The 25996-nt window shown below is 48.9% G+C and overlaps 1 protein-coding gene across 1 annotated transcript in view; it reads right to left on the bottom strand.

Annotated features, from left to right (window-relative positions):
* CD86 (CD86 molecule) overlaps positions 1-25996 on the bottom strand; it is a 68626-nt gene that overhangs the window by 4556 nt on the left and 38074 nt on the right. Inside the window, exons 2-6 of the mRNA XM_083170935.1 lie at positions 17320-17368; positions 13967-14317; positions 12351-12650; positions 10431-10568; positions 2149-2203 (exon numbers count right to left, since the gene is read on the bottom strand). Of these exons, the coding sequence (XP_083027061.1) occupies positions 2149-2203; positions 10431-10568; positions 12351-12650; positions 13967-14317; positions 17320-17365 (890 nt within the window). The 5' untranslated portion in view covers positions 17366-17368. The remainder of the gene's footprint in view (positions 1-2148; positions 2204-10430; positions 10569-12350; positions 12651-13966; positions 14318-17319; positions 17369-25996) is intronic.

Raw genomic sequence — 25996 nt, 5'->3', positions numbered from 1 at the left:
GACCCCAGTAATTACTCATCCCTGGAGCTATGCCTGAATGACCCCAGTAATTACTCATTCCTGGAGCTCTGCCTGACTGACCCCAGTAATTACTCATCCCTGGTGCTCTGTCTGAATGACCCCAGTAATTACTCATCCCTGGAGCTCTGCCTGAATGACCCCGGTAATTACTCATCCCTGGAGCTCTGCCTGAATGACCCCAGTAATTACTCATTCCTGGATCTCTGCCTGAATGACCCCGGTAATTACTCATCCATGGAGCTCTGTCTGAATGACCCTGGTAATTACTCATCCCTGGTGCTCTGTCTGAATGACCCCAGTAAATACTCATCCCTGGAGCTCTGCCTGAATGACCCCAGTAATTACTCATCCCTGGAGCTCTGCCTGAATGACCCTAGTAATTACTCATCCCTGGAGCTCGGTCTCAATGACCCCAGTAATTACTCATTCCTGGTGCTATGTCTGAATGACCCTAGTAATTACTCATCCCTGGAGCTCTGCCTGAATGACCCCAGTAAATACTCATCCCTGGAGCTCTGCCTGAATGACCCTAGTAATTACTCATCCCTGGAGCTCGGTCTCAATGACCCCAGTAATTACTCATCCATGGAGCTCTGTCTGAATGACCCCAGTAATTACTCATCCCTGGAGCTCTGCCTGAATGACCCCAGTAATTACTCATCCTTGGTGCTCTGCCTGAATGACCCCAGTAAATACTCATCCCTGGAGCTCGGTCTCAATGACCCCAGTAAATACTCATCCCTGGTGCTATGTCTGAATGACCCCAGTAATTACTCATCCCTGGAGCTCTGTCTGAATGACCCCAGTAATTACTCATCCCTGGTGCTCTGTCTGAATGACCCCAGAAATTACTCATCCATGGAGCTCTGTCTGAATGACCCCAGTAATTACTCATCCCTGGTGCTCTGCCTGAATGACCCCAGTAATTACTCATCCCTGGATCTCTGCCTGAATGACCCCAGTAATTACTCATCCCTGGATCTCTGCCTGAATGACCCCAGTAATTACTCATCCATGGAGCTCTGTCTGAATGACCCCAGTAATTACTCATTCCTGGAGCTCTGTCTGAATGACCCCAGTAAATACTCATCCATGGAGCTCTGTCTGAATGACCCCAGTAATTACTCATCCCTGGTGCTCTGCCTGAATGACCCCAGTAATTACTCATCCCTGGAGCTCTGCCTGAATGACCCCGCTAATTACTCATCCATGGAGCTCTGTCTGAATGACCCCGGTAATTACTCATCCATGGAGCTCTGTCTGAATGACCCGGTAATTACTCATCCCAGGAGCTCTGCCTGAATGACCCCGCTAATTACTCATCCATGGAGCTCTGTCTGAATGACCCCGGTAATTACTCATCCATGGAGCTCTGTCTGAATGACCCCAGTAAATACTCATCCATGGAGCTCTGTCTGAATGACCCCGGTAATTACTCATCCCTGGATCTCTGCCTGAATGACCCCAGTAATTACTCATCCATGGAGCTCTGTCTGAATGACCCCAGTAATTACTCATCCCTGGAGCTCTGTCTGAATGACCCCAGTAAATACTCATCCATGGAGCTCTGTCTGAATGACCCCGGTAATTACTCATCCCAGGAGCTCTGCCTGAATGACCCCGCTAATTACTCATCCATGGAGCTCTGTCTGAATGACCCCGGTAATTACTCATCCATGGAGCTCTGTCTGAATGACCCCAGTAAATACTCATCCATGGAGCTCTGTCTGAATGACCCCGGTAATTACTCATCCCTGGAGCTCTGCCTGAATGACCCTAGTAATTACTCATCCCTGGAGCTCTGCCTGAATGACCCCGGTAATTACTCATCCCTGGAGCTCTGCCTGAATGACCCTAGTAATTACTCATCCCTGGAGCTCTGCCTGAATGACCCTAGTAATTACTCATCCCTGGAGCTCTGTCTGAATGACCCCGGTAATTACTCATCCCTGGAGCTCTGCCTGAATGACCCCGGTAATTACTCATCCCTGGATCTCTGCCTGACTGACCCCAGTAATTATCCATTTCAAACTGTTGATCCAACTGTCAAAATCCCCAAAGTTCCAATTTGGCCCCATTGTGGCCTTGTGTACAAACTCCAGGGTAAAACGTTATACTGATACTCACGGTGGGTTATCACCAGCATTCGTTAACTGTTGTTCTTCAGGCTTTTGGGGGGCATCTGTCAGAGAAAATATCTACAAGTCAGATATTATGGGGTAACTTTACTAAAGCTTCAAAAATTAAAAGAGGTGATATTGCCCATATTAACCAATCCGTTTGTGTCTGTCATTTCTCTATTGCATCCAAAAAATTAAAGACCAAATCTGATTGGTTGCTATGGGCAACATAATCTCTATGCATATATTCGGAAACTTTGGTAAATGTACTCCTATATGTCATAATGCATGATCTCTTATATATTTGGCCAGATCTGTCCATCTGTGACTGTGTGTATAACGCTGGGCGGAGTCCACTCTATAACTCCGCCCAGCATTATACAGATCTGGCCTAATATACTGGTCATCTCAGGAATCAGGACACACCGAACCCCTGCAGTGGCAGCAGGACACCCCCCCCCCCCCCCCCTCCTGCCCCGCTCCTTGACAAAGACTCATCTGGAGTAGGAACGCGTTGTGGTCACACACAGCCGCGGGGACCAATTCGCTGGTTCTGCACACCTAGTAGGCAGACTTTACTCCATGTGTGGGCAGTACGGATGGTGTAATGGTTACATTACTGGCTCACAGCACTGAGGTCATGGGTTCTATCCCCACCATGTGTTATATATACGGGGCAGTACGGATGGTGTAATGGTTACATTACTGGCTCACAGCACTGAGGTCATGGGTTCTATCCCCACCATGTGTTATATATACGGGGCAGTACGGATGGTGTAATGGTTAGCATTACTGCCTCACAGCACTGAGGTCATGGGTTCTATCCCCACCATGTGTTATATATACGGGGCAGTACGGACGGTGTAATGGTTGCATTACTGCCTCACAGCACTGAGCTCATGGGTTCTATCCCCACCATGTGTTATATATACGGGGCAGTACAGACAGTGTAATGGTTAGCATTACTGCCTCACAGCACCGAGGTCATGGGTTCTATCCCCACCATGTGTTATATATACGGGGCAGTACGGATGGTGTAATGGTTAGCATTACTGCCTCACAGCACTGAGGTCATGGGTTCTATCCCCACCATGTGTTATATATACGGGGCAGTACGGATGGTGTAATGGTTAGCATTACTGCCTCACAGCACTGAGGTCATGGGTTCTATCCCCACCATGTGTTATATATACGGGGCAGTACGGACGGTGTAATGGTTGCATTACTGCCTCACAGCACTGAGCTCATGGGTTCTATCCCCACCATGTGTTATATATACGGGGCAGTACAGACAGTGTAATGGTTAGCATTACTGCCTCACAGCACCGAGGTCATGGGTTCTATCCCCACCATGTGTTATATATACGGGGCAGTACGGATGGTGTAATGGTTACATTACTGGCTCACAGCACTGAGGTCATGGGTTCTATCCCCACCATGTGTTATATATACGGGGCAGTACGGATGGTGTAATGGTTAGCATTACTGCCTCACAGCACTGAGGTCATGGGTTCTATCCCCACCATGTGTTATATATACGGGGCAGTACGGACGGTGTAATGGTTGCATTACTGCCTCACAGCACTGAGCTCATGGGTTCTATCCCCACCATGTGTTATATATACGGGGCAGTACAGACGGTGTAATGGTTAGCATTACTGCCTCACAGCACCGAGGTCATGGGTTCTATCCCCACCATGTGTTATATATACGGGGCAGTACGGATGGTGTAATGGTTAGCATTACTGCCTCACAGCACTGAGGTCATGGGTTCTATTCCCACCATGTGTTATATATACGGGGCAGTACGGATGGTGTAATGGTTAGCATTACTGCCTCACAGCACTGAGGTCATGGGTTCTACCCCCACCATGTGTTATATATACGGGGCAGTACGGATGGTGTAATGGTTAGCATTACTGCCTCACAGCACTGAGGTCATGGATTCTATCCCCACCATGTGCTATATATACGGGGCAGTACGGACGGTGTAATGTTAGCATTACTGCCTCACAGCACTGAGGTCATGGGCTCTATTCCCACCATGTGTTATATATACGGGGCAGCACGGATGGTGTTATGGTTAGCATTACTGCCTCACAGCACCGAGGTCATGGGTTCTATCCCCACCATATGTTATATATACGGGGCAGTACGGACGGTGTAATGGTTAGCATTACTGCCTCACAGCACCGAGGTCATGGGTTCTATCCCCACCATATGTTATATATACGGGGCAGTACGGACGGTGTAATGGTTAGCATTACTGCCTCACAGCACTGAGGTCATGGGTTCTATTCCCACCATGGCTCTACCTGTGTGGAGTTTGTATATTCTCCCCGTACTTGCGTGGGTTTCCTCCCACATTCCAAAAATATACTGGTAGGCTAATTGGCTCCCTACAAAATTAACTCTAGAATGGTTGTGTGTGCGTGTACATGTGGTAGGGAATATAGATTGTAAGCTCCACTGGGGCAGGGACTGATGTGAATGTTCAAATATACTCTGTAAAGCGCTGCGTGATATGTGTGCGCTATATAAGAAACACACACACACACACATGTGTGCTGACAGCTGGCATACAGTATAGTCATTTTTATATTGAGATCTCCAGGATTTTATCTATGGTTGAATCTCTGGTCTAGAGGTGACTGTAAGCGATTTCACACCCAGAGTTATCCCAGAAGTTCATCCTGCAAATAAATATTTAAGAGGAGACTCTTGGACCCGTCCTGGTTCCAAAAATATGGGGGACCCCCAGTTTTTTTGGCCTCCTGTTTTTGGAACCAGGCCCAGTCCGAGAGCCTGGTGCTCGTTTCGTTTCTTAAATACGGGGAGCGGGGAGTTCCCACTATTTTTTCCCCACATATTTGAGGATCCAGACCTAGCTCAGTGAGGGGGGGTGGGGGGGGGAGCGCATGCTATTTTCTTTTAATATTAACTTTTAATCACTGTTTTGACAGAACCATGCACAGATCTCACTCAGTCAAACACACCATCCTTGATCTAGTCTATTTGTTTTGCAATTCTGGGTCATATTAAATAACATTTGCACCCTATTACATTTGTGATTTTGATATTTTCTATGATAAAACATCTGGATGAGATTTTTAATGTGCAATTTTTTTTAGACAGGTCAAACGTGCAAATTTTACCGCAATTCGCACGTTACTACCTGTGCGATTGTCGGAAAGCGTGCGATTTTGGAAGTTTCTTGCCGAAACATCGTACATTACCAAACTTTGCACCCTATTACATCTCGCAGCAGGTGTCATAGGTGCAAGTGATGCCCCTGAGTTCAGTTCTCCACAAATCTGAATCCACGCACATTTTATGAATTGGAACCCAAACCTGAAACCCAATCAAGATCTCCAAAAGAGATCCGAACTGTGTCCCGCTTAGTATCGTCCTGTGGTTCTGAATTTGGATTTTGGATTGGAATTTCAAGGTTTGGATTGCAAAAACAACATGATTTTACCTGTTTTTAGCATTTTGTATCAATTTTATAACAATGATTATCCTTTTATTTATCGAATATAAACCGAACTGAAAATGTAGGGCCTGATTCAAGCCGGATTGCTATTGCGCAAAGTTGCAGAAATCTGCGAATAGATAGCTGCCACTCAGACAGAAAGAAATCCCAGCCTTGTAAATTTCCACCCTCCAATCCATGATCAATTCCCGAACAAGCGAATGGTTTTTGCAGTCTGTGCAAATGTGAGGAGCTCTGGCCCTATCCTTAATCTGCGACTGAGACAGGGGGGGAAGTGGTCGCCATCACTGATCTCACAGCCCCTCATCAAAAACGCCTGGGTATGCCAACCTTTTTTTCTGACACTCCCAGAAAACGGACGGTTACTGCCCCCAAACACTGTCTTCCTGTCAATCACCCTCCAGCCACTTTGTGTTAACAATCGGCACACTTTATTTGTTGCTGTTGGGGCTTGAACACGCACAATGTGTACGGAACACTTGCACAGTCGTTTCAAAATCACTCAATTTGCTGAACAGCGATCACGTCTGAATCAGACGTAGATCCAAAACCATAACCAAAACCACAGGGGTCAGTGTGAAGATACAGGGTTCTTCAATCACTCAGACACCGAGCAGATGAAACCAAAATATGGTTTATTTTTATCACAGCACACGAAAGTAGATGAAGACAGGAAAAAGATTCAAATGGTAGCATAAAAAACATCCGGGTAGCAAAGTCCTTGTAGCATCCCAGTCCAAAGCACAAAACTATCACTCCTCCACACAGAAGTGATAGCAGATAAGTCCACACGATACCTTGTAGCAGCAGTTCCAAAATGGCAAAACTATCACTTAATCCACACAGCAGTGATAGCCGAAACCTGTGTAAATCCACACAACACAGACGCTCCACACCAGAGCTTGGTAGGATGCCCCCTTCCCGGGCAAACGATGTGTTCCACAAGATCCAGTGAAGGGTAGGACCCCTGAGACCGGATTGCGACTAACATACTGAGCTGGCAGGTGTACAAGTCATTTTAAAAACTTCCAATTTCCCACGGGGCTTAAACTGCCAGGGGGCCGGTACTTGGTTCGGATTGGTGGACCCAAGAGTCAGACACATCCCCCCAGGTAATATCCAGCTGCCCATCTGCTGCTGCCCCCTCCCCCCCCCCCTGCTGGGGTCGGTTCCAGTAAGTCTGTTAGTTACCAGAGATATGCAAGGGAGTATCAATACAACGAACAATAACCAGCTGATTACTTTGTGTGGTGGTCACCCCCTGTGGACAACCTTCCTGTTGATAGCAGGGGAATTTGATCACCCCCTGTGGTGCCGGGTTCCACTAAGTCTGGTATTGACACAAAGGAGCTTAGGATAGAGACACAATCATAGTCTGATTACATTATGTCCTGATTACCCCCTGTAAACATTTTCTGTTGGTAGCAGGGGAATTGGATCACCCCCTGTGAAGATTGTCCCTCAGCTAACACCCTCCTGTGATAGCAGGAACAAAAGTATGGTAATTGGACATAACGTTTTGGTGAATTATTTCCTGGGTATTTCCTGGCAGACCATATTAGGGCAAGAGCGATCTGATCTGGAAATACACACAGATTTGGGGGATAGAAACATCTATGGAGAATAAGAGGGTACCGACGGACTAAAATAGTACATTAATTACTACACCTAATAAAATATAGTAATTACAGATTTACAGTGAGTCTGATAACCTCACATTCCTTCCCCTACTATTGTAGTCCCGGTACCAAGCTGTTCTGGAACCAATAACAACCTGTAGTGTGATTCAGAGCAGAGAATCTGGGCTAGAGGCGCACCACCTGAGTCCCACAGGGTGACATCATACCAAACCCATCTTGGAAGAGGCGGCTGGTTTGCAGAATCAGCAAGGGCAATATCACAATATAAGTTAGGCATGTTAACTAACAAGTGAGTTAGCAATTCCTCCTCTTCAGATGCTGGGTACCCCCCCTCTGCAACATTGTAACCTACTAATACTTTTGCCTCGGGCACGATGGGGCAGGGACCACTTTCCACCTCCCCCTCTTGCCCAAGGAACAGGGGCCAAACAGCAGGCCAATATAGGGGCTCTGGCCCTGGCACTTCCACCACCCCGTCATGTCCTTCCTCCCCCAAACCCAAACTAGGGGCATGGCAAATTTCAGTCCAGCATTTGGTCTCAATGTCCAGGGCTGAGGAGGGACCCTCCATCACAAACAATTCCGCTGGTGGCTGCAGGACAGGCTGTGTCAGCTCTGTCCCCTTAAAAGCCAGATGCTCACCTGCAGCTACTTCTGGGCACAGCTCCTTCTCCGCGATAGCCTCCTTCCCCAGCTGAGTATGCTGGGCAGCCCGAAACACGACGTCATCTGTGACTGGTGGGCTGGTGGCCTGGATGTTGTCGGATACTCCTCTAACCACGGTGATCTCCTCCTGGACGCAGTCCTCATAGATCCCCTGGCAGCAGGTTAATAATTCTGCATCTCCCACCTCAGCAAAAGGGAAGCAGTAGTGCAGCTCCTCCCGGGGTGCCTGGCTCAGAGGCCTCACTTCCTTCACATTGGGGCTAACCTCCCCCTGCAGAGAACACTGAGCAGCTTCCTCCCTAGGATGGGGGAGAAGCAGTTGCAAACGGTGCCTTTCATCACGCCCCCTGCGACACTGATCTTGCCATGCTGGGGTATCCAGGAGCCCGCGATCAATCGCCTCTTCCTCTGCCACAATAAAGCACTCCTCCAGACACTCCAATTGTTCCCACACACTCAGCTGTGCACCGAAGTGGAGGATACATGCCCGATAATCGGTAAATGCTTTTGTAGGATCTCCCTGATCGTGAAGGATCTGCTGAAGGATTTCCCCGCGAGTGCAGGATTGGATGGGTATACCTCGCAGCTGACATTCTGCTATCAGCTCCTCCATACTCATTTCTTCAAGGGCAGTTAGGGGCCCCCCTGACAACGACCCTTCTCTTGCGGTAACAATTAATTCTGCGGCAGACCCCTCGGTTGTCTGCCCAGATTGCAGTAGCCCCCTTCTAGACCTTTCCTCTGGTTCTATCTGGGGCATCAATTTATTCTGGACTTGTCCTTCAGCCTCAGAATATTGTCCTCTTTGTAGCATCTGGGTAACTGTAGCAATCACTTCCTCTGTAAATTCTACAAACTCTGGCTCCCCCAGCAGATTCCACGAGGTGGCCTCACCTTTACAGTGCAGGAATGCATCCCCCAGGTAACACAACTTGTCCTGTGTGCTGGATACTCTCCACCCGCTGACCATCTGCTGAGCTTCTTCCCAGTACTTCCAGATATACTGCATTTTTCTGACAATAAATAACAGATCCGGCTTCCCAGCCTGCCGATACACTGAAGAACCTCCATCCCTGAGCTCCTCTGCTACAGGGGTCTTGAGGCATCGATTTTCTTTCCTTGGAAACATTTTCCCTTTCACAGGACTGACACCTGCTCACTTGCTGAACATCACCTTATTGCATTTTCCATTTCCTTACATATGGTCTGATCCTCTGTTCTCTGCGCTTTCTGTGCTCGATGGTTGGTGTCTGAATGATCCCACTGTCGCTGCCGCCAAATGTGAAGATACAGGGTTCTTCAATCACTCAGACACCGAGCAGATGAAACCAAAATATGGTTTATTTTTATCACAGCACACGAAAGTAGATGAAGACAGGAAAAAGATTCAAATGGTAGCATAAAAAACATCCGGGTAGCAAAGTCCTTGTAGCATCCCAGTCCAAAGCACAAAACTATCACTCCTCCACACAGAAGTGATAGCAGATAAGTCCACACGATACCTTGTACCAGCAGTTCCAAAATGGCAAAACTATCACTTAATCCACACAGCAGTGATAGCCGAAACCTGTGTAAATCCACACAACACAGACGCTCCACACCAGAGCTTGGTAGGATGCCCCCTTCCCGGGCAAACGATGTGTTCCACAAGATCCAGTGAAGGGTAGGACCCCTGAGACCGGATTGCGACTAACATACTGAGCTGGCAGGTGTACAAGTCATTTTAAAAACTTCCAATTTCCCACGGGGCTTAAACTGCCAGGGGGCCGGTACTTGGTTCGGATTGGTGGACCCAAGAGTCAGACACATCCCCCCAGGTAATATCCAGCTGCCCATCTGCTGCTGCCCCCTCCCCCCCCCCCTGCTGGGGTCGGTTCCAGTAAGTCTGTTAGTTACCAGAGATATGCAAGGGAGTATCAATACAACGAACAATAACCAGCTGATTACTTTGTGTGGTGGTCACCCCCTGTGGACAACCTTCCTGTTGATAGCAGGGGAATTTGATCACCCCCTGTGGTGCCGGGTTCCACTAAGTCTGGTATTGACACAAAGGAGCTTAGGATAGAGACACAATCATAGTCTGATTACATTATGTCCTGATTACCCCCTGTAAACATTTCCTGTTGGTAGCAGGGGAATTGGATCACCCCCTGTGAAGATTGTCCCTCAGCTAACACCCTCCTGTGATAGCAGGAACAAAAGTATGGTAATTGGACATAACGTTTTGGTGAATTATTTCCTGGGTATTTCCTGGCAGACCATATTAGGGCAAGAGCGATCTGATCTGGAAATACACACAGATTTGGGGGATAGAAACATCTATGGAGAATAAGAGGGTACCGACGGACTAAAATAGTACATTAATTACTACACCTAATAAAATATAGTAATTACAGATTTACAGTGAGTCTGATAACCTCACAGTCAGCACACACATCTGTAATTATTGCCACACGTTATATGTTCGGTACATACTTTGGGAATACTTACCCGTTTTGCTTTTTCCGCGCCTGTCTTTTAGGAATATTAGTATGAGGATAACGGCTGTGGTGAGAATGGCGAGAACTACGACTGTACTCAGGATGATTGCTTTATCGTGATTAGGTTCTTGTGGTTTCTTACGCACCTCTGCAAAGAAAATATCAAATCTATTAATAAAACTGATATAAGCTCCTCTGGTCGCCAAGAAAAGAATCTGAGTTTTTGTTAAGACTTAAATACTTCACACCATAACACCACGCCCTATATCGCGGGGGGCAAGGAAATGATTGGTGGGCTCAACCGCATGAGCAAGCTACATCCCGCCCCCCTCCACCAGGCATACCTGTGGGTGGAGCAGGCACAAAGCATCCCGTCAGTCCCCTTTTGTACCTATGGGTAGAGGCAGAGCCGCCGACAGGGGGTGCTGCGGGTACAGCTGTCCTAGGCCCCGGCCTCTGGAAGGGCTCAGGCAGCTCAATTTGTCCACCGCAACCCTTCGTTGTGCTGCCTATGCTGCGCTCAGTGCACTGAACCAAGCACAGGCTTCTTCAATGCAGGAGGCCGGTGGCATATTAAAATGCTGCACTGGATTTTGAGCCAATCAGAGCTCAGGTTCCATCAGCCAATCAGAGCGGTTGGTGATTGGCTCACCAGCCGGTGCTGCATTTTAATTGGCCGCCATCATCCTGCATTGAAGAAGCCTGGGCTTTGGGTGCTGCAGCATTCAGCAGGAGGGGATGAGGGAGCAGGAGTCGGGCGGTAAGTGAAGGGAGGTGGCCATTCCTAGTGGCAGCCACCAGCAGCCGTTCCCCAGGGCAGTGCCATCTTCCCCATTGGGGGTGGGCCCCTAGAATCCTTGGGCCCCTTGGAAAGGGGTGTGGTATATCAGGGCCGAAACTAGGGTTTCCGGCGCCCGGGGCAAGGCAGTCTTTTGGGGGGTGTGGCCTATAATCGCTGCTCTCCCGCGAGGCCACGCCCCCATTTTGCCGCTATGGGGGCATGACCCAGAGGCTCTGTGAGCCTCTAGCCATGCCCCCAGCCCCCTGGCTGCGGGAATAGACGCTGTGCGCATGCGCACAGCGTTTATTCCCCGCTGCTTAGTTAGCAGCTGACAGGGGGGACCGACCAAATGACGCCTTGTCCCTGGCGCCGGAGACCCCCCCCTCCCCGCACAGTCCTCTCACCGTTGAAGCCGCAGAAGCCACAGCCGCATCTTACTTTGACTTCGTCCGTCTCCTACTAGCGCTGCGGTGGGAAGCGCTAATGACTTCAAAAAGACTTGCCGGACGCTGATTGGCTGAATTCAGCCAATCAGCGTCCGGCAAGTCTTTTCGAAGTCATCAGCTCTTCCTGCAGCCGCGCTAGTAGGAGATGGACGGACATACCTGTCACCGGACCTCACAGCGCCCCTCACCTCCAGCGCCCGGTGCGCGTGACCCCCCAGCCCCCCCCTAGTTACGGCCCTGGGTATATGGTTCCGACAGTCTGGATCCCGACAGTCAGTAGCCCGACATTGGGATTCCGACTGCCCGGACTCAGACAGTTGGGCGAGCGCAACAAAGCCCCTTGCGGGCTCGCTGCGCTCGCCACGTTGCGGACACGGTGGCTCACTTTGCTCGCCACCTATTCTATTCTCCCTCTATGGGGGTAGTGGACCCCTATGAGGGAGAATAGCCAGTGGCCATCGGGACCCCGAGTGTCGGGGTTTTGACTGTCGGGATCCCGACGTCGGGCTAATGACTGTCGGGAAACTGTCCGGCACCCATGGGAAAGACGGTACTGTGTATTTGCAGCTGTGCCAAGGGGCAGGGAGAGACGGTGTTAACCTTACTGCTGGGCTCTAAAGATTTGCAGCCCAGCGATCAGGGCTGAACCGGGCCCTTTGTTCCCATATACAGCAAGCAATACAGAAAATAATTGAATACTCACCTATTCCCAGGGCTCTGGAAGATGATTCCCCATCATGAGCCGCCAGGACACAGGTGATGCTGATACTGTGCTGCACCTGCCAGGAGAGGGCGCTAGAGATGTTGAACGCTGAGCCAACATTAACAATCTCATATTCTGGATAAAGCAACTTTGTTCCATTTTCATCAGAAACTTTCCAGAACATTTTCTGAGGCTGCGGGAAACCATTTCCTGATGAGCAGCGCAGGTTTACAGTCTCTCCCTGATTTGATGTTAACAGTGAAGTGGAACTGGTTTCAATCTCCGGTGTAGTGAAGTTAGCTGTAACCAAAGGTAATAATCAAATCGGAAATTTGGTTGTGTCGGTGAAAAATGACAGAACAGAGAACAGAAACGCAAATATTATTCAGACTTCGTACAATAAATAGGACTGTCCACACCAATAGCTCATTCCCTGTAATTAGTATGACAAAGGCAAAGGCATCACTGTATATTTCTGGTGTGGAATGGGGGGAGACAGTATACTGGATGCATAACTGTACTAGGGTTAGGGAGTACATACCTGCACTGGGTCTGCTGCACATGACCACCGGGACCAGGAAGACTTAGCTGTAGCTGCCACTGGACCAGGTAAGTGACCACGGGGTAGGGATGGCTGTTCCTTGGTTAAACATCAATAGGTCCTGTTGACCTATTAAATGTAGACTAGGTCTGTCCCAACCTGCAGCCATCCAGCTGTTGTGAAACTAAACATCCCAGCATGCCTTGCCATAGTTTTAGCATTCCCTAATACCAAAACTGTGGCAAGGCATGCTGGGATGTGTAGTTTCACAACAGCTGGATGGCCGCAGGTTGGACACCCCTGGTGTAGACCTTTTTGTTGTAGATCTATCAACTGGATAACCCTTTGGCATGGTTACAGAAATCCTCTGTATAATGTATACAGTCAGGAGAGAGTAACCCTACCATCTTTTAGAGGTATTTATTATAAGAATGAGGTGGCACAGATGTCAGTGACCGGAGAAGGGCAACGCCCAGTATCTTATTGGTGTCCTCATGGAAACACTGGGCGTTCGCCTGGGAATGTAGGCGTGCCGATGTCTACTTGGGCATACCCTCCAACATGTCCCATTCCATTAGGTACAAAATGCTCTGTTCCTGGACTTCCCTGCCAGTGGCAGTTGCAGAGGTGGGTTTGCAGCACAGTCCAATATTCAAAAAGGGGAGCCACACCTACTGCCACTCCAAACATCACTGTCCTGGACTCACTGGCAGTTGATGTGACCACCCCTCTTTGAATTTTGGACTGTGCTGGAGTCCAACCTCTGTAACTGCCACTGGCAAGGAAGTCCAGGAACAGAGCATTGTGTACCTAATGGAATGGGTCATGTTGGAGGGTATGCTTGGGGTGGGTGGCTGAGATCACATGACGTCAGCACACGCCCCATTATCGGCCATCTCCGGCTGAAATAAAAGTCAGTTTTTCGGAGACCATCGAATGATTTATCTTCCCTTCGGTCACATGTGAGGAGGTGTGTTCTCGGACACATCCCTTCGCATGTTACCAAGGGGATTCGGTGCCCCCTAGCGAGCCATCCTGAATCAGTCCCATGTAACATGTTGGTAAGAACACATACCCATGACGCTGAGCTGGAAGGTGGACTGGTGTTCTTTCTGTGTCCTTCCGAGGACGTAGCAGGTATAGTTATTCATGTCGTTGTACGTCACGTTGTACATTGTGAGGTCGCCGTTAGGATGGAAAACCATTGTGCGATTCTTGTGTCGGTTGTGAATCCTGTCCTTCTCCTCGTTGCCATATCTCACGGCGTATACCACCTCCTTGGTACCAATTTGCCAGTATAAAGTTAAATCTTCCTTAGGGATATTCATTGAATTGTTGAAATTGCACTTCAGCTGGGCCGCCCCTGAGACGTACGCTGTGCCGCGGTGATGTTCCTGGGCGGCTCCTGAGGCAGGAGAGAAGTTACCTTTGAGATGAAAGGACAGTGGAAAAGTTTCCCATATCAACAAATGAGCATCGAAGGTAGCATTCATCAAGCGTATTATACAATGATAGGTAGAAGGAGATTGGTTACTATGGGCAATGTCCTCACTGGCCCAACCCTCAGCTCTTTTTGTCTGTTTGATACATCAACTGTTACGGCAGTTGATGTATCAAAGTTTGCTGAGTGGCAAAGTGGAGAGATAAGTACCAATCATACAGCCCCTAAGTCATTTTGCAAGCAGAGCCTGTGACAAGGCAGTTCGGCGCTAACTGGTTGGTACTTTATCCTTTACCTCCCTATCTCTCTCCAAGTTTTTATACATACGCCTTAGGTTCCGCTCAGAATTTCGACTAACAGAAATGTCATAGGATTAGATTAGGTTTATGGTTAGGGTTAGATTTGGGTTAGAGTTCCGTTATGGTTAGGTTTATGGTTAGGTTAGACTAGGGTTAGAGTTAGATTATGGATTGGTTAGGGTTAGACAGGGTGAAGTTAGGTTATGGTTAGGATTAGAGTTAGGTTGTGGTAAGGGTTACACTAGGGTTAGAGTTAGGTTACATTTAGGATTAGATTAGGGTTAGAGTTAGGTTTTTATAGGGTTAGATTTAGGGTGTGGTTAGGTTTATGGTTAGGGTTAGGTTTATGGTTAGGGTTAGAGTTCTCGGAAACTCTAACCCTTTTTATAGGGTTAGATTTAGGGTGTGGTTAGGTTTATGGTTAGGGTTAGGTTTATGGTTAGGGTTAGAGTTCTCGGAAACTCTAACCCTAAAGTTAGGTTACGGATTGGTTTATGGTTAGGGTTAGAGCTAGGTCATGGTTAGGGTTAGATTAGGTTAGGGTTAGGGTTAGATTAGGGTTGAAGTTAGGTTATGGTTAGGGGGAGAGTTAGGTTATGTTTAGGATTAGATTAGGGTTAGAGTTAGGTTATGGTTAGGGGGAGAGTTAGGTTACGTTTAGGATTAGATTAGGGTTAGAGTTAGGTTATGGTTAGGGGGAGAGTTAGGGTGTGGATAGGTTTATGGTTAGGGTTAGCGTTAGGGTGTAGTTAGGGTTAGAGTTAGGTTACGGTTAGGGTTTGGTTACAGATTGGTTTATGGTTAGGGTTAGACTAGGGTTAGAGTTCGGTTACAGATTGGTTTATGGTTAGGGTTAGAATAGGGTTAGAGCTAGGTCATGGTTAGGGTTAGATTAGGGTTGAAGTTAGGTTATGGTTAGAGTCAGTTACGGTTAGATTAGGGTTAGAGTTAGGTTACAGTTTGATTTAGATTAGGGTTAGGTTATGGTTAGGGTTAGATTTATGGTTAGATTTATGGTAAAGTTCTCAGTGGTTCTCAAACTGTGGGTCCTCAATTAGATCTACAATGTCTTGTTCTACAGGTAAAAAGGTCAGCAACTATAACCCCTTCGGGGGCATGGTCAGAAATTTCTTGGGCTGAGCTGCAGGAGGCGGCTCTTCTGAGAAATTAAAGTGCATGCCACTGTAAAGAAAGGGTGTGCTAGTGGTGCCTCCAGCAGTGAACCACTGGCGTGCCACCAACCCCCTGTCACCGATCCCCCCCCTGTTGCAGATCCTCCCCGTCACCGCCCCTGATCCTCCCTGTGGCCACTCGGGTAGGATCAGGGCCGCTCGGGGAGGTTTGGCTGCACTTGGCCATTCATGTGTTCGGGCATCCAAACAGAGGAATGCCTGAACAGATGAACGGCTGAGCGCCCAAAGACCGGAGCGTTCCCTAGTCCCCCAAGTGGCCCTGATCTTCTCAAAGCGGCCGCGAATAGCCAAAGTCGGCAGCAGCTGCCCCTTCTGTGGTGAGAATTTCTGGGGCAGGAATAACGTGCCCTGGAAGGTTTGTCCTGCCCCAGGAAAACCCACCAACCAAGGGGTTAAGGTTCCACTTAAGGGAGTCTGTTGATTGAGTTGTATTCAGTGTCGTCAAGGGGTGGGGTACTTTTTACCTGAGCCTGGGTCTGTTGGATGGGTCCAGGTCATAACCCCCCCTCCCTCGCTGCAGAGACTGAGCAGTGGGAGTAGAGAGCAGAGGATGCCACAGCAGCACAACCTCTCTCCCCCGCTCAGCACACGATGCTCAGTGCTGTGTGCTGAGCGAGGGAGATAAGCAGCTGCAGCATTTTTTATAAAGGGAAATGGCCACACACCTCCCGTTGACCATTCCGCCTCCCATTGACCATGCCCCTTTTTAAAACGGAGCCCAGCAATGCTTTCAGGGGCTCTGGTTGTATTCAGAAAGTCATAAGCTTTCCAACGACATATCACAATGCATGAAAACAACAGCATGGACCTGTATGACTGCACCCTTAAGGGCTCATCCGATTAAACCCAACTTCGAACTTAAGGTGGCCATACATCTACAGATCGATTGTCAGATCAGGCTGGTTGGAACAGAAACCTGGTCATGGATGAGTGACAGTTTTTGGCAGTTTTCCAGCATTTCAAAGCAAATGGTCATTTTTGACCATGTCGGCATTTTGACTGTAAACCTTGACACTGATGAATGCATGTCGTCTGAGAAATCAGTTGAACTGTCTGTTACTTCAGTCTCCTCGTATCACTGGCTTAGAGATCTGAGGAGACATCCAGCAGCCCCGCCCCCACTCCAGTTCTCCGCCTCCCCTGGGTCTTCTCTCCCCCTGCCACAGACTGCATCTCTCTGCCACCCTCTGCCTCCATCTGTCACACACTGCCTCTCCCTGTCACCCATTTCATCCCTGTCACCCCCCAAAGCCTTCACAGCAGGTATAAGCTTTAACATTCTGCAATTTTGTAAGAAAATAAGTGATCGTATATATTAGCAGTTACTTCAGTTCTGTTTTGTCTGCAATGCTGCCGTACATGTGCCGTCTGCTGACCACGCGTGTGGTGTCCATTTCACGGTAATTTCCTGGGGTCCTGTCATCATTTTTATTGTCTGATGGGGTCCCAGAATAAAATAGTTTGAGAAACCCTGGTATAGATGTAGTCAGCTTACCAGTGCAATGCAGGAATGCAACCAGCAACAGCCACAGCTCAGCCATTACCTGCAATGAAAACAACAATAAGCGCAAATAACAGTAATAATAATAATAATAATCACACACACAGGGCTGCCACCAGAAATTTTGGGGCCCGGGATTGATTTCCAGTTTGGGCCCCACGGGCCCCCCATCATCCTTCACTTACCGCCCGGCTCAGCACGTCTCGAAGCACAGCTTGGCTTCTTTAATATAGGACAGCAGCAGCCAATTAAAATGCAGCACCAGAGGGTGAGCCAATCAGAGCTCATGTACCGGCAGCTGCTCTGATTGGCTAATGGTACACAAAGGCAGCAATTTAATTGGCCGCTGCCTTTCTGTATTGAAGAAGCCAGGCTCTGCTTCGGGACCTGCTGAGGACCGAGCGCAGTGCAGGCAGCACACAGCAGAGGGTTGATGTGGGTAAAATGAGCTGCCGGGCCCTTCCAGAGGCCAGGGCCTGGGACAACTGTACCCACAGCATCCCCCTGTGGTCAGCCCTGCACACACACACACTCACTTTTTTCTTTAGTTTCCCCACTGGGCCTGATTCAAACCTGTACACTGGGCTGTGAATGCCGATTATACCGGACAACTGCGCATGCCGAATGACCACCCCCCACAGCCGAATCCCCTTGGTACCATCCTTCGCCGATTATCAAATGATTTTTCCTGCCTTCGAAAATAAAAGTCAGTCTGAACGGACTTTTATTTCCTCCGCAAATTGCCAAAGGTGGGGCGGGCACTGATGTCCTGTGACATCAGCCATCCACCCGGGCCGATATGGGCCCACCTGCGTTCCCAGGGGAACGGACAGCATTTTCATTGGGAAACCAATGAAACGCTGGCCGTTCCCATGGTCCAGCCCCATTTCCACCTCTGTCCGCCCCCGGACCTCCCTCCAGCAACGAATGGCACAGTGAGTGTCTAACTCACCGAAGCCGTTCGGTGCCGCATGCGCAAACCACCCACCATCAGAACTGGGGTTGAATTCATCCCCTTCCGATCGGTAGTGAATTGGGCCCTTAGTGCAGCCCTTGTCCCATAATGAAATCATTTCTTCTACAGTGGAAGCCAATGACCTCCGTAATGACGGACTGTGACGGTTTCTCTACCATGCTTCACAGTATGTAAGACTAGCAACCAATAAGATTCTGCCTATAATTTCTCTATTGCATCTTAGAAAATGATAGAGATAATCTGATTGGTTGCTATGGGCAACGTCCACACTTAACTTTTAGAACCATTAGTAAATCTGTCCATTATAACGAGTTGCAGGCGCGCCTACGCCGTGCTCCAGCGCCCCTCCTCGGCCATCCTGAAAGTTGGGAGGTATGGCAAAGTAAAAAATCTATATGGAAAATGTATCCCCCTATCCAATACAAGACCACTTGCCAGGTACACTCTCTGTAATAGGATGTATGTAGCATTTATATGAAGTGTAGTGGCCTCATTTTGGTGGCTGTGTACTTTTTAGTGTTACCTTGTATCTGATATACATGGCAATGGTGCCACATCTCCACAGAAGGCGACGTATCTGTATTTACCTAATTTAGTGGATTATACAAATTTCTGGCATTCTCCGGGAAGTTCAGAAAACTCTCTTGGAGCCTCCCACTGGGTGATGATGTAATTCGTGTTGCCACTCCCATTCACCATTGATCCTTTGGACTCTCCCGGCCGCCCGGTCTTTTGAATAGGATGGTTTCTATTCTCCCGCTCGCCATGGGGGCCGCAGAGCGGCGGGAGAATAGAAACCATCCTATTTAAAAGACCGGGCGGCCGCTGATTGGCTGAGTTCCCAGCCAATCAGCGGCCGCTCAGTCTTTTGAATAGGATTTCCTTCTATTCTCCCGCCACGCCCCCGGTCTCTGCTCAGCATCTGCGCCGTGGTCCCCGCTCCCTGCCTGCCGCTACACCTTGTGCCGCTCCCCGGACCAGTCCCTGCCGCTCCCCGGTCAGGTACCCACTCTGGGAGACAGGTACCCACAACCATCCGCTGCCTGCCGCTACACCTTGTGCCGCTCCCCGGACCAGTCCCTGCTCCTGACGCTCCCCGGACAGGTACCCACTGCCAGCCTGCTCCTGATGCCTCCCCCCCCAGATTTTTACATGTGATAAATCGCATCCGATTTATCACATGTAAAAAATGGCACATCAAGTGCCAAAACTTATCAAGCTCCCCCAGGGAGCTGCCCGGGAAGCTCAGGGGAAATCGGGGCTGACTTGTCCTTAGGACAAGTCGCCCTAGTGTATGGGGGCCTTTAGAGCAACAAGAATGTTTTTGGACTCAATTTCTACTTGCAATGGTGGATCAATGTCCTAAGGCCATGGCCACTATTTTGCACACAATCTGTATTTTTTTTCCCAAGAACATACATTATGCACTTTCATATCTGCTATGAACTTTATGTAACACACTCTGGGTAGATTTATTATCTGGCGATCAGGGGAATATGCGCTAGCCCTGTGCCTTAAGGCAGGGGATAGCGCTTCCCCTGATCTATCACACCTGCTGGCCGGGTACTTTATCAGCGGCGGTGTGGGGCAGGAGGCATAGCGCAGCTATGATATTTTGTACTGCGCGCCTGTCTCCTGCCTGATTTATGAACGGTCAGCATCGCTGACCGTTCCGCCGCCTGCAGCTATCGACTTTGACAGCTGCAGGCGGCGATGTCCTGTACCTACAGCAGTGACATCGCTGTCCCTGCTCCTGGCGCTGAGCTGCGCTGGGATCTCGCGTGAGTAGCGAGATCCCGCACATGCGCAGTCCAGCCGGCCGGGTAGAAGCAGACATCGCATTAGTGTTAACTGACTTGCTGTCAGCTGGAGAGGACATCGCCGGAGGGGGGAGTTAGCGCTCCCCCGCTTCTGCGGCAAGATCTTAGTAGATCTTGTCGGTGTCCCCTCCTGCTTCGCCTCGCTACTGAGGCGAAGCAGGGAGTGTTATAGCGGCGCTAAGAGCGCCGCTATAATAAATCTACCCCTCTGTATGTGAGATGCCACCAAGCACATTATTGCAGTCACATATCTCTAACAAAGGATCCCAACATCTGCCTATCACACTCTAAATCTTATTTTGAACAATAGTAGAACATGTTTGCATGTGGCGTACGCTCATATATACGGACGGTGTCGGTGGACTGTGGCGTACGCTCTGATGTACGCCACTCCCCATTGTCGGTGTTTGTGACCGTCCGTGTGCGGCTGTACTGTGGGCGGACTTACGCTCACTGTGAGCGTACGGAAAACGCACGGTGTGACAGACGTACGTTTCACCGTACCAAACAGAATAATCCCCTGTATCACAGAGTGTATATTGCAAGAGATTCTATATGAATTAATCATAAAAATGTATCAAACTGTAAATTGCAGTCAAATCAAATCAGTGGAGCTCAGCCCCGTTCTGACCAATCAGGCCAGTGCAGGACTGGAGCCTCTAGAAGGAAAATAAGCCCCCGATCCACAGGAGACGAAGCGCAGGTGAAAACATCGGGAGCTTTTTATAATCTCTAAAAGCTTTGGAGTCGGAAGTGGGTTTTGGACCATTATACATAATACATAATAACATATATAAACTGTATCATCTATACCCCTTTTACACCAAAATCCCTGGTCGGACCCTGGTCTTTGAACAAAGGAGTTTCAAGGGTTGGACCCAGTTTCATACCCCATTTACACAGCACTGTGACCCAGGTCGGACCCAGGTCTGCGCCATTTACACTGAACCTGGGTCTGCGCCATTTACACTGAAACTGGGTCAGCACTGCTTTTCCCTATGGATGACATTAAAAATGTCCATTTTTGGACTGATAAACTGCCAGCCAACCTTCCCTCAATGATTTCAAATAAAAATTCAGACATGACAAGTTAGCATTGAAAAATGTTGGTTTGTTTATTTTGTAAAATATTTTTCAATAAGTTGTATTCAGTGCTCAAGCCTACATAGCGGTATAACAGTGCAGCATCACCCATGTGCTCTCCCCAGCCCCTTCCCCTGCAGCAGACTGAATCTCCCATGTGCTCCCGCCAGCCCGCCCCCCCCCCCCCCCCCCCCCACCGCCCACGACCCAGGTCCAACCAGTGTTCAACCCTGGTCAGGACCTGGGTAGGAGACCAGTGTTACCTGACCTGGGTTGGCCCCTTTTACACCAATGCTGACCTGGGTCCAACCTGGCTGAAGACAAAGCAGTGCCATCATTATAATGTCAGTGGCCTACTTTTAAGATAAAACTTTAGGGGCAGATTTATTAAACTTGGAGAAGAGATAAACTGGAGATAAAGCGGAGAAAAGGTAAAATGAGATAAAGCAACAGCCAATCAACGCCCTACTGTCTTTTTCAAACACAGCTGATTGGCTGTTGCTTTATCTCCTTTTGCCTTTTCTCCGCTTTATCTCCAGTTTATCACTTCTCCAAGCTTAATAAATCTGCCCCTCAGTTCTCTCTCATTCAGATCTGAGCTCGGTACACATGTGTTTGTAAAAACGGGCAAAACCATGTGCACTGCAGGTGGGGCAGATGTAACATGTGCAGAGAGAGTTAGATTTGGGTGGGGTGTGCTGAAACTGAAATCTAAATTGCAGTGTAAAAAAATGCAGTCAGTATTTACCCTGCACAGAAACAAAATAACTCCCCCAAATCTAACTCTCTCTGCACATATTACATCTGCCCCATTTGCAGTGCACATGGTTTTGCCCATTTTCCAAACAAATGTGTACCGAGCTCAGATCTGAATAAGGCCCTTAATCCGATTATCTCAAAATAAAAACAAATGAATAGAGAAATACAGTGATTACAGATGAGAGTTAAGGACGATACACACAGGGCCTAATTCAGCTCAAATTTGCGGCTTACCGAGCTGTTAGGCAAATGCTTTACCCCTGCGAATGGGCGCACATACGCATGTGCAGAGCCGCACCAAATACGTACAACAGCGAGTCAGTATGAATCACCCCATAAGACACAGGGCGGGATGCTATATCACTCACCGCCGCGGCCCCGGGTACTTTTCGGCGCCGCTGTATTCTTTAACCTAAGGCGGATCAGTGCTTCTCTCAGCACTTCCGCATTCTTGAGGTTATCGGTGCGCGCTGCTCTCCCCATAGGGTTGTACAGGAGAAGCGCGCGCACCCTATGCTGTTACATCCGCCGCGCTAGTACAAGCTGTGTGTTACCTCGCCTCCTCTGGCTGGCGGAGAGGTACAGTAATACGAATTACTACCTACAGACACTACGCCAGCAACATACACAGCCCACAGACCGAGGAGCCCTCGATGCGCACAGTCACAGCACCTCACGTGACTGCTGGCGTCTGGAAAAAGCCAGTGGGCGGGATCGGGATGCTGAGCGTTGTCCGGCCAGCTCGTAGCGGGCGCATGCGCATAGGACACCAGGGGGAAAAAAAAATATCGCCATGACACTAGGATAACGCAAACTACGCGCGACAGCTACAGATACACAGAATATGGAGAAGACAGACGCTGTTACGCGGCGATATTCCAGCGCTAACTACACGAAAAATCCCAAGATTCGCAGTGAATATTACAGCATCCCGCCCAATATGAATGATGTTCAATATTATCAGTGTTCTCTCTGAATTCCCAGGAAAATGATATTAAGCATTTACACTGATTGATATAGGAAGGTTGCTAATAGCAATTAACCAAGTGCTTGTTTCCTATATGCTAATAAAGTGGATAGGTAAAGTAAGATGAACAATACAAAAAGTAAGGTAAAAATCAAGGTTAAATTATAATAAAAATGATAAACAGAAATAAAATAAAAAATAGCAATAAAAATAAAGAATAATAAAAATAAATATAAAAAATAAAAAGTGCAAGAATGTTTACAACCCTCCTCAGAGTGGTTGGGAAGGCCCCAGTCCGAGATACAGAAGGTAACTCGCTTTCCCTAAGTGCTACCTGAGTTCCGTTGTGTGTCAACTTTAGGCGGCTGGGTCAGGCAGCGTGTTGCCGATCACCGGCGTCAGCGGTTCTGAGTGATATCTTTTACAATAGCCTCTAGCTACTATGTAATACAGAAGCATACTGTAGTTACAGATGTACAGTACCTGATTGGGAAGTCTGAGCATTAGTCATTGGAATTTCCCTTCAAGACAAACTGTCACTTTACTACACCTTACTACGTACATACCAAAGTACTAAAGGTATCTGGATAAATAAACGTCATTGGTTGCTATGGGTTATGGGGCCTAATTCAGCTTGGATCACTGATGTGAGAATTCGCAAAATGAGCCATTATCGAATGACGGCATGTGTACTGTATGCTTTGCCTGTGCTAGGGGAATTGCATATGGATTGTAAATGCAAAGCGGCTGCAGTGTGACTGATGGGAAGCCGGCGTTTGGGGGTGGAAACCGTCCAGTGGTAGTTGATTTAAGAAAGCGTCAGCATACTCCCCCAACTCCGGTGAGGATTCACGGAATGGATATTGAGATCGTAATGACTTACAAGTATTTGGGTTTTCACCTGAACAATAAACTGGACTGGTCCGATAATTCTGCTGCTCTGTACAGGAAGGGGCGGGGCAGAGTTTGGACCAGATGCGCTAAGCTTCAAAAGTGATAAAATGGAGAGTGATAAACAGCCAGCCAATCAGCTCCTGCCTGACATTTTTCAAACACAGTTTGAGCTGTAGCAGGTAGTAGCTGATTGGCTGGCTGTTTATCACTCTCCATTTTATCACATTTGAAGCTTAGTGCATCTGGCCCCCAATCTGCTGAGGAGACTGAGGTCCTTTGGAGTGCAGGGAGCGCTCCTGAAGACCTTCTTCCAGAGCTTAAACTGGTCATGCAGAGGTGGGGGAACTCATTTCTCTATGCCATCTATTTACCCCCCCCCCCCCCCCTCCCCTCCCCCACATTAGGCAGAGACAGGGCCAGTGGTAAGGTTTTTGGCACCCCCTGCAAACTACAATGCTTTTCTGTGAGAATTACTGGGCAGGGCCAAGGTGGAGGTTAAAATGTTCCACCTCACCATTAGAGGTGGTGGAACTCAGTTCCACCCTGGTCCCACTCACTTTAACCCCTGCCATCTTCGACTGTGTGGTGGCATCGGCCGTATTCTACGGAGTGGTCTGCTGGGGCAGCAGTATTTCAACTGCCGACAGTAAAAGACTAGTAAGGAAGGCCAGTTCTGTTTTAGGAAGGCCTTTGGATTCTGTAGAAGTAGTGGGTGAGAGCAGGGCCGCCGAGAGGCAGGGGGGGCGGGTACATTTTACCTGGGCCCGGGCCTATCAGGGGGGCCCGGGTCCGGAGACACACACAGACACACACTTTACATTTTTTTTTTTTTGCAGCGCTGTAGTGGGGGTGCGGGCGGGTGCCCCCACGGGCGGGGGTGGGGGGGAGGAGGGGGGGGGGGTGTCCTCGGGCGGCAGCTCTCACCAGTCCCGGGGAGAGCTGGTCACCTACTGTATAAGTAGAGAGGAGGAGGCTGGCTCAGCTGCAGGGGATGTCATGTGGTACTTCTGGCTTCCCGGAGGCTGGCCCCGCCCACCACACTGTGCTGCTGCTGCATGTATCATCAGCCCTGGCCCCTGCTCTTCCTGGTCCAGCTCCTCTGCCTGCTCTACGCTGCCTGCCTCCCCCACCACAATGTTCCCTGCTCTTCACCTCACAAGAGGACACTACAAGAAAGCCAAGTGGGTGAGTGTGCATTGGGTGTAATATTGAGGGAGGCACTGTGTGTAATGTCTTGGGTATAATATGGGGAAGGGGGGCTGTGCATAATGTATTGTACTATGGGGGAGGGGGGCTGTGCATAATGTATTGTACTATGGGGAGGGGGGCTGTGTATAATGTATTGTACTATGGGGGAGGGGGGCTGTGCATAATGTATTGTACTATGGGGGAGGGGGGCTGTGTATAATGTATTGTACTATGGGGGAGGGGGGCTGTGCATAATGTATTGTACTATGGGGGAGGGGGGCTGTGTATAATGTATGGGGTGTAATTTGGGGGAGGGGGCTGTGTATCATGTTCTGGGTGTAATATGGGGAGGGGGCTGTGTATAATGTCCTGTGTCTAATTTGGAAAAGGGGGGATGTTTATAGTGTACTGGGTGTAATATTAGGGAGGGGGGCTGTGTATAATGTACTGGGTGTAATATGAGAAAGGTGGGGGTCTGTGTATAATGTAATGTTAAATTGTGTTGTGTGTACTGGGGGTAATATGGGGTAAAGGGCTGGTTATGCGGTGTACACTGTAATGTGCTATAGTGCTGTGTGGGGCTGTAGTCAAAAACTTGGTTTGGAATCCCAAGTTGTGGGCACATGGTTATGGTTAGAGTTGAGGGGGTATGGTAAAGATAAGGCTGCAGGAAGGGGGATGTTAGGCGCTAAAAATGAGGGGTTAGGCACTTGGGGGTAGGGTTAAAATAAGGGGGACAGGGTAAGTATACTTACGTAGCCCGTCACGCTCCCTTTCAGATTGGACACAAATACAGTATATGCCACAGTGTACATATAGGCCCTCATTCTAACTGCTGTGTTCGCACATGGGAGCAATGCTGGGCAACTGCGTATGCGCATAAACTTTTCTGCGCATGCGCAGCTGCTTAATACGTGCAGGCGTGGCATGCAGCAGTGTGGACAGCAGACATGGATTGAGCCCATGGGATTGCCCAGTATTTGA

The sequence above is a fragment of the Crinia signifera genome, chromosome 2, assembly GCF_055691185.1.
Source record: "Crinia signifera chromosome 2, ASM5569118v1, whole genome shotgun sequence".
NCBI classification, from domain to species: domain Eukaryota; kingdom Metazoa; phylum Chordata; class Amphibia; order Anura; family Myobatrachidae; genus Crinia; species Crinia signifera.
The sequence above is the reverse complement of the archived record's forward strand: the minus strand, read 5'-3'. Positions and strand labels throughout refer to the sequence as shown.